The 10,000-nt window shown below is 38.5% G+C and overlaps 1 protein-coding gene across 2 annotated transcripts in view; it reads left to right on the plus strand.

The window, feature by feature from the left end:
- Positions 1-10,000, plus strand: part of mmd2 (monocyte to macrophage differentiation associated 2) — a 37,553-nt gene that overhangs the window by 25,781 nt on the left and 1,772 nt on the right. Inside the window, exons 5-8 of one of the 2 annotated variants that reach the window (XM_062964538.1) lie at positions 1,371-1,472; positions 3,563-3,632; positions 5,212-5,411; positions 8,207-10,000. The exon at positions 8,207-10,000 is cut by the window's right edge and continues 1,772 nt beyond it. In XM_062964538.1, the coding sequence (XP_062820608.1) occupies positions 1,371-1,472; positions 3,563-3,632; positions 5,212-5,411; positions 8,207-8,282 (448 nt within the window). In that variant the 3' untranslated portion in view covers positions 8,283-10,000. The remainder of the gene's footprint in view (positions 1-1,370; positions 1,473-3,562; positions 3,633-5,211; positions 5,412-8,206) is intronic. The other variant, XM_062964537.1, reaches the window with a different exon arrangement.

Genomic DNA, 10,000 nt, shown 5'->3' on the forward strand with positions numbered 1-10,000 from the left:
ACAAAGAACAATAAAATATTTTAAAATGAAAACAATTTTAACCAACATAAACCTATCAGGCCAATGAGATAGTCAAGTTAATTAGGATTGTTGTTGTTGTTGTTGTTGTTGTGTGCCTTCAAGTCAAGTGGGCGAGCCTAAGTCTAAAATTATTTATTTATTCATTTACTACATTTATTTACTACATTTATATCCAACCCTTCTCACCCCGAAGGGAACTCAGAGCAGCTGTATGTACATACAATATATTATATTATTAGCATAGCACAATATTAGCATTATATATTACTATATTGAACTATACCACTATACTGTAATATTATATGTAATATATAACATGTAATTAATATTATTATATGGTATTAGTATTACATTGTATAACATGATAATATTATCAATATCATATGTATATATAATATATTATATTATTAAAACTGATATAAAAATATTATATTATAAATGAGGGCGGGGGCCAGGTAAATGACCTTGGAGGGCCGCATCCGGCCCCCGGGCCTTAGTTTGGGGACCCCTGGTTTAATGTGTTATGATTTTGTTGTTCTACTTACAGTAGAGTCTCACTTATCCAACATAAACGGGCCGGCAGAATGTTGGATAAGCGAATATGTTGGATAATAAGGAGGCATTAAGGAAAAGCCTATTAAACATCCAATTAGGTTATGATTTTACAAATGAAGCACCAAAACATCATGTTAGACAACAAATTTGGCAGAAAAAGTAGTTCTATACGCAGTAATGCTATGTAATAATTACTGTATTTATGAATTTAGCACCAAAATATCACGATGTATTGAAAACATTGACTCCAAAAATGCGTTGGATAATCCAGAACGTTGGATAAGCGAGTGCTGGATAAGTGAGACTCTACTGTATATTCTGTTATATTGTATCGTGCTGGGCATGGCCCCATGTAAGCCCGTTGGGGAGATGGTGGCGGGATATAAATAAAGTTTATTATTATTATTATTATTATTATTGTCTGTTTTGAGCAAGTGTGAGTATTGCAAACACTCAACATCCCGAACAAAGGATGCCTCCAGGCAACAACAGCCAGGCTACCTCTATGCAAATAACCTCCCTGGTTGATTCTGTGGCTGCAAGGCTACTCAATGCTATTCAGGCTTGCTAATGGCAACGTTCACAGTTGCTCAAACAGCCCAGGGTTCTTTCTCCCGCCCTGGAAGTCAGGATCACTGAGTCGCACAACTCCTTGCCTTGCGTGATGTTGCGGAGTCAGCGCTGGAATGTTTGTCCTCGGCTTTGTCTTGTCTCTTCTTTCTCCTCCGACTCCCAGGCCACCTTGCCGGCTGCTGTTTCTCTCCACGACTCAATGGTCTCTGTTGTTCTCCCAGGCTAAACCTGCGGGAGTTGGGCCCGTGGGCATCGCACATGCGCTGGCTGGTGTGGATCATGGCCTCCGTCGGCACCGTCTATGTTTTCTTTTTCCATGAACGGTAAGCACGGGAGCATCATTTGCAAAGCGGGACCTGGCATTCCATCAATATGCCTTTAAGATGCATCTGCACCAGGAATAGGCAAACTTTGGCCCTCCAAATGTTTTGGACTCCAACTCCCACCATTCCTAACAGCCAAGGTATTAAACTGTGCCAAGTGTGTAATGCGGAAGGATATAATTTAATAGGCTTGCTCAAATAATTCGATTTCCCCGTTACCCGTTATTAATTCGTTATTTTCGTTTGTTTTGAAGCAATATACGGCCTTGATTGTCCACACGTCTGGATATCGCGGTTTCGAATCGCGAGAGGCCGTTTTTTCTTATTTCGTCGTTTTTTTCGTTAGGAAAAAAAAGCTTTTGCAAATCACCCAAACTCCCACCATTCAGGCCCTTTCCTTTCGAAATTTTTTGGGGGCAAAATTCGGAAATACCTTCAAAAACGAAACGCTGCCCCCCTCTACTTTTGCAACGAGTTTAGAATCAAATTTTTCGTGGATCGATCAAGCCTATAATTTAACTTTCCCCGGACGATTTCCAGTTGTCACAAACTTAGTCTATACCTCCCCCTTGTGGAATGAAATATTTCACAAACACAATGCATTTTCCTGTTTTCTCTGCTTTGGATTGACAGGAGAAAATATATACCCCTATATACTCGAGTATAAGCCGACCCGACTATAAGCCAAGGCACCTAATTTTACCACAAAAAAAAAAAAAAACCTGGGAAAACATTGACTCCAGTATAAGCCGAGAGCAGTAAATCTCAGAAATCAAAATAGATACCAATAAAATTACATTTTAAAATATTTACTGTAATTTCAGATAAGACTGTCCAACTCTATAAATATAAATGCTGTAAATAAAATAAATAAATAACTGATTAAATCATTATTCTCAACTTCTTCAATGTAAATGTGCTTATGTATCCTTTTAATAATAATAATAATAATAATAGAATAAAATAATAAATGTATTATTATTATTATTATTATTATTATTATTATTATTATTATTATTATCTGCACGCATCATCCGAAAATACATCACATAGTCCTAGACACTTGGGAGGTGTTCGACTTGTGATTTTGTAATACGAAATCCAGCATATCTATCTTGTTTGCTGTGACATAATAAAATAATAATAATAGTATATTATAATAATAATATAATAACTTGGGAAGTGTTCGACTTGTGATTTTGTGATATGAAATCCAGCATATCTATCTTGTTTGCTGTGTCATAATAATAATAATAATAATAATAATAATAATAATAATAATAATAAATACAGTAGAGTCTCACTTATCCAAGCCTCGCTTATCCAAGCCTCTGGATTATCCAAGCCATTTTTGTAGTCAATGTTTTCAATACATCATGATATTTTGGTGCTAAATTCGTAAATACAGTAATTGCTACATAGCATCACTGCGTTTTGAACTGCTTTTTCTGTCCAATTTGTTGTAAAACATGATGTTTTGGTGCCTAATTTGTAAAATCATAACCTAATTTGATGTTTAATAGGCTTTTCCTTAATCCCTCCTTATTATCCAAGATATTCGCTCATCCAAGGTTCTGCCGGCCCATTTAGCTTGGATAAGTGAGACTCTACTGTATTTGGATTTTATTAAAGAGATAATACCTTCAGGAAGACTTTTCTGTGTCTCCAACACACTCCCTTATGTGTTGGGATTTGTCTTCAGGGATCTTGAGAGTTATAATCCGGAGATTCCTAATTTAAAATGAGATCATTTCTGATTTTAATGGTTTATGTAATGGCAGGAATACAGTGGGATTGATACAGATCTTTCTAAAATTGGCCTTTTTTGAGTTCTGCTCATAAGGAAGCAAGTTGAGCAGACTTTTTCCAGTATTAAGACATTCAAAGTGGAGTCAATTAAAGTAAATTAGAGACATTAAAGTGGAGTAAAACACATTATTTCTACACTGTAGATGCATCCCTATTCTGGCAGTGTTGCCTCCTCACTGCTTCTCAATATAGACCTTTTTCTTTGCCTTTCTTTCTTTCTTTCTTTCTTTCTTTCTTTCTTTCTTTCTTTCTTTCTTTCTTCCTTTCTTCCTTTCTTCCAGATACAAATTGGTCGAACTGGTCTGCTATGTCATCATGGGTTTCTTCCCTGCTGTGGTGATTCTTTCCATGGTAAGTATTAATCCAGAACGAATACTGAACTGGTCCATTTGACCACTTGGCATTCATCGGAGGAGCTCCCGCTGTTAGCTCTAGCTCCTGCCAACCTAGCGGTTTAAAAACATGCAAATGTGGGTACCGTATATACTTGAGTATAAGCCGACCCGAATTAGGCACCTAATTTTATCACAAAACTGGGGAAACCTATTGACTCGAGTATAAGACGAGGGTGGGAAATGCAGCAGCTACTGGCAAATTTCAAAAATAAAAATAAATATAGATACTAATAAAATTACATTGTTTGAGGCATCAATAGGTTAAATGTTTTTAAATGTTTACATAAAATTGTAATTTATGATGATGATAATAATAATAATAATAAGACTTTAATAAGATAAGACTGTCTAAGTCTGATTACCTATATACTTGAGTATAAGCCGACCTGGGATCCTCATTCGAGTATAAGCCGAGGGGAGTTTTTCAGCCCTGAAAAAGGGCTGAAAAACTAGGCTTATACTTGAGTATATACAGAGGTTCAATAGGTACTGATTTGGCGGGAAAAGGCAAAAAGACACGCCAAGCAGTCTTGCCAGCCACACAACGAGAAGGTGTCTACAGACAACACAGGCTCCTTGGCTTGGAAATGGAGAAGAGCCAAAGATAAACACTTCCTCCAGAGCCGGGAATGAAAGGAGAAGCCTTTGCCTTTGTCGGTGTATTTGTGTCTCATTGTATGTCATTGTAACAAGGCGTTGAATGTTTGCCTGTGTCTTTTTATATGCTGCAATCCGCTCTGAGTCCCCTCGGGAAGAAGGACGGAATATAAATATATATATACTAGCTTTGCCCGGCCACGCGTTGCTGTAGCTTATGGGAATCCTTTGTTGGCCAAGTGGAATAGCAGTGAATAGCCTTGCAGTTTCAAAGCCTGGCCGTTTTCTGGAGTAGCTGGAGCTTTTTGTTGTATGAACGCAGAGGCATGGATGAGGGGTTGTGCTGCCAAGTTTAGTGTTTCTGGGATGTCTAGTTTTGTTGTTTTGTCCTAGGCCGAAATGTCATTACCTTTTTATATATATATATACTAGCTGTGCCCGGCCACGCGTTGCTGTGGCAAAGTTGTGGTGGTATTGGTTAAAAATTGTTGTGTAATTTTATTTGACTTTATTTGCATTTTTTAATTAATTTTATTGTAAGTTATATTTTTATTTATTATATTTTATTATTTTCTTGTATTATTTTTAGTTATTTTCTGTTATTATAGTATTTTATTGTATTAATTTTTTAGTGTTTTTTATTATTTTTTATTGGGTTGCTAGGAGACCAAGTTGGAGGAACTTAGCCTTCTAACTGGCAGCAATTGGATAAAAGCAATTATTCCTCTCTCTCAAATTAGGACTTTATTTTTCTTTTCTTTTTGTTGTATCAACCTAGAGGCCTGGATGATGGGTTGTGTTGTCAAATTTCGAGGTTGGGTGGCCTGTAGTTTTGTTGTTTTGTGGGTCGCCATGATGCCATCACTCTTTTATATATATATAGATTAGGGTTCTATGGAGCCCTATGAGTGTCTCCTATGTCTCTCTCCTTGTTGCAGCCCAACACGGACGGTCTCTCCGAACTCATGGCCGGCGGCCTTTTCTATTGCCTGGGCACCGTGTTCTTCAAGAGCGACGGGCGCATCCCCTTTGCGCATGCCATCTGGCACCTCTTTGTGGCCCTCGGAGCCGGAACGCACTATTACGCCATTTGGAGGTACCTCTACCGGCCGGATGCCATCGAGTCCAAAACCTCCAGGTAGACGGACCTGCTTCGAGGATTGGATGCTACGCCCGTCTCGTCCATCCTTATCGGACGCCGTTTTATCCTCCGGACAATGGATGGGGTGCTAGTATTGCCAATCTGTCCTGGCCCCAAATGCCTCGAGGTTTTATACACAAAAGAACCTTAAACAGGGTTTGTTTTCTCTACAACGGTTTCGTCATGCACTGAACCATCCATGGCTAGGCTTGAAAAGGTGCAGGAGATGGAAAGTCCCGGAGCCCTCTTCTAATACATGGATAATAGGCATGTCCGATTGATGAAAAAAAAGTTTCAATTCTTGTTTCTAAAGTAGGAGGCGCTGGCGCTTCGATATAGAAAGTATTTCCGATTTTTTCACCCCAAAATTTCGGATATTTCCGAAAATTCGTAATGATTCTAAATGTTTCTAAAATGGCGGACGCGCATGCGCAATCGCAAAAAAAAAAAGGAACCCGGGGGGGGGGGACTTTTACAGGGCTCTCCCGCCCTCATTTCTTGAGCTATCCTCATCAACCCTAGCCCCCACCTTTGCGTCCATCGTGGAAGCTTCTGATTGGCCAGGGAGCGGCAGCCATGTTAGGCTGCACTAAGCTCCCATTCTAGGTAGGTTGCAGAAACAAAACTTTTAAAAAATATATTTTGATGAAATTAATGAATTAATGAAACATTAAGAGACAATTAGAGAATGGGCCAACAATGGTTCAAATTACATTGCTGGTTGCGCTGTGAGACAATGTCTCGGAATGCGTATCAAAAAGCGAGAACAATGCGAAATAATTCCGATATACGATTCAAAATGATTTTTTGGACATGTCTAATGTATAATTTATTTGCCTGAACCAATTAGAATGAAAGTAGTCCAAGAGATGGCTATTTCAAATTGTGTGGTCACCCGTCGACATTTTCTGGAGTTACGGTCTACTTTGTTAGATGTCACTTCCCATTGCAAAGAAGGCCACTCCTGCACCTAGAAGTGTCCCAGGGTGACCTTAAAAACATGGTGAAAAAGAATTTTTAGGGCAAAAAAGAGGGTCTTTTTACTTTTGTGAAGGGCCCCACTGAGTTCCCATTGTATTATGAATATTGTGGCATTCTCTCCTGACGTTTCACCTACATCTATGGCAGGCATCCTCGGAGGTTGTGAGGACTGTTGGAAACGAGTTAAGTAGGGTTTATATCCTTGTGGAATAATGTCCATGGTGGGAGAAAGAACTCTTTGTCTGTTGGAGGCAAGTGTGAATATTTCCATTGGCCTCCTGGATTAGCACTGAATGGCCTTTCAGCCTCAAAGCTGCAAGAGAAGCCATTGACCCATATGATCCGCTTTGAACTGGATTATATGACTCTACATGGTTCGAAGCAGCTAATCTGGATTTTCTATGGCAGTGTAGAAGGGACCTCGAGAGAATAGAGTTGGCGGACCTTCACCAAAGCGAGGGACCATGAATTTGGAACTCAGAGAAAACTTCTCTAGATCTTCCAGCACCACTATGTAGTCAACCTCTACTACAGTGGTTCTCAACCAGATATTTTGGCCTTCAACTCCCAGAAATCCTAACAGCTGGTAAATTGGTTGGGATTTCTGGGAGTTGTATGCCAAATACCTGGGAACCAATAGGTTGAGAACCACTGCTCTACTCAAATTTGACCATACAACCGCATTGGAGGACGTAGAGATGGCTAGGGAGGACCTATTAATCCAGTCGGTGAACAATCAACTTCATAGAAGTCAAATCCTTAAATATGAATGGCCAATTGTATGTTTTATAAAAAAACTAGCTGTGCCCGGCCACGTGTTGCTGTGGCGAAGTATGAGGCCCCTTCTACACAGCTGTATAAAATGCACATTGAAGTGGATTATATGGCAGTGTTGCGTCAAGATAATCCAGTTCAAAGCAGATAATATAAGATTATAAATGGGTAATATAGCTGTGTGGAAGGGCCTTGAGTCTACACTGCCATATACAGTAGAGTCTCACTAATCCAAGCCTCACTTATCCATCCCTCTGGATAATCCAAGCCATTTTTGTAGTCAATGTTTTCAATATATCATGATATTTTGGTGCTAAATTCGTAAATACAGTAATTACAACATAACATTACTGTGTATTGAACTACTTTTTCTGTCAAATTTGTTGTAAAACATGATGTTATGGTGCTTAACTTGTAAAATCATAACCTAATTTGATGTTTAATAGGCTTTTCCTTAATCCCTCCTTATTATCCAAGATATTCGCTTATCCAAGCTTCTGCCGGCCCGTTTAGCTTGGATAAGTGAGACTCTACTGTAATCCAGTTCAAATCAGATAATCTGTATTTTAAAGGCAGTGTGGAAGAGGCCTGAGTGAGGCCTAACTCTGCCTGTCCCCTGGGCTGAGTAGGTTGTTAGGAGGCCAAGTGGGCAGAGCTTAGCCTTCTAACTGGCAGCAATTGGATAAAATTAATTATTCCTCTCCCTCTAATTAGGACTTTATTTTTCTTTTCTTTTTGTTGTATGAACGTAGAGGCATGGATGAGGGGTTGTGCTGCCAAGTTTAGTGTTTCTGGGATGTGTAGTTTTGTTGTTTTGTCCTAGGCCAAAACTTCATTACCCTTTTATATAGATAGATCTGGATGCTATTTGCTTGTTCTTGTTGGTGGGAGGACAAGTGGCAGAAGCGTTGCCTCTTGCCTTCCTTTCTGCTGGCAGAAAGGTCCTTTCCGAACCCTTTTCCGGGCACAAATAAGTATTGGATAAGCAAGATTTTGCCATTCCAAATGCACTCTCTTTCCATTCCTTTCTTTTTTAGACTCGCATTCCTTCCCGGGAAGAGAGAAGAAAGCACGAATGAGCTATTGCACTCCACTTTAGTGCCGTTTGTGTAACTGTGATGCACTTTTGAACAAGCCATTATTGTCCGCCCTTAAGCTATGGCACCTTCTACCCCGGGCATGGGCACACTTGGGCCCTCCGGGTGTTTTGGACTCCAACTCCCATCATTACTAACAGCCTAACAGTACATACATATGGATGTATTTATGTGTGTTGGTTGGTTGGTTTGTACCGCAAAGGCTCCTCCGTGGCTGGACAAATCGGGACCAAACTTATCACACAGATTCTTCATTGCTCAACTTAAAAGAATTGAGAGGTTCATGGCAAGGTGAAGTGGCCTTCTGTCAGGTGACTGGAAAATAAAGGGGGTGGAATAGGGTAGAGCAGGCATGGGCAAACTTAGGCCCTCCAGGTGTTTTGGACTTCAACTCCCATCCCTTTATGGAAACATCTCCTCTGAGAAGTTTGAAGCCTCCACAACTTACCGTATATACTCGAGTATAAGCCGACCCGAATATAAGCCGAGACACCTATTTTTACCACAAAAAAACCTGGAAAAACATTGACTCCAGTATAAGCCGAGGGTGGTAAATTTCAGAAATAAAAATAGATACTAATAAAATTACATTACTGTATATACTCGAGTATAAGCTGACCCAAATATAAGCCGAGGCACTTATTTTTACCACAAAAAAATCTGGGAAAACATTGACTCCAGTATAAGCCGAGGGTGGTAAATTTCAGAAATAAAAATAGATACTAATAAAATTACATTACTGTATATACTCGAGTATAAGCCGACCCAAATATAAGCCGAGGCACCTATTTTTACCACAAAAAAACTGGGAAAACATTGACTCCAGTATAAGCCAAGGGTGGTAAATTTCAGAAATAAAAATAGATACTAATAAAATTACATTACTGTATATACTCGAGTATAAGCCGACCCGAATATAAGCTGAGGCACCTAATTTTACCACAAAAAAACCTGGGAAAACATTGACTCCAGTATAAGCCGAGGGTGGTAAGTTTCAGAAATAAAAATAGATACTAATAAAATTACATTACTGTATATACTCAAGTATAAGCCGACCCGAATATATAAGCCGAGGCACCTATTTTTACCACAAAAAAAACTGGGAAAACATTTGACTCCAGTATAAGCCGAGAGTGGTAAATTTCAGAAATAAAAATAGATACCAATAAAATGACTTTAATTGAAGCATTCATAGGTTAAATGTTTTTGAATATTTACATAAAGCACAAATTTAAGATAAGACTGTCCAACTCTGATCAAATCATGATTCTCATCTTCTTCAATGTAAATGTGCTTATGTATCCTTTTAATAATAATAGAGTAAAATAATACATGTAATAATAATAAATACAGGAAAATAGTACAAGTAATAATAAATAGAGTAAAATAATAAATGCAATAAGAATAATAATAAGAAGAAGATCAGAGTAAAATAATAAATGTATTAATAATAATAATAAAAATAGAGTAAAATAAATGTAATAGTAGCAACAATAATAGAGAAAAATAATAAATGTAATAATACCAATAATAATATTTTTTAAAATGTACCATATCTTCTCGAGTATAAGCTGACCCAAATATAAGCCAACCAGGACCCTCACCCGAGTATAAGCCGAGGGGGGCTTTTTCAGTCTTAAAAAAAGGGCTGAAAAACTAGGCTTATACTCGAGTATATACAGTAATGTAAGCCCATCCAGGCACCCATGAAATCATACCAAAGACACCTGGCCT

The sequence above is a fragment of the Anolis carolinensis genome, unplaced genomic scaffold (assembly GCF_035594765.1).
Source record: "Anolis carolinensis isolate JA03-04 unplaced genomic scaffold, rAnoCar3.1.pri scaffold_13, whole genome shotgun sequence".
Classification (NCBI taxonomy): domain Eukaryota; kingdom Metazoa; phylum Chordata; class Lepidosauria; order Squamata; family Dactyloidae; genus Anolis; species Anolis carolinensis.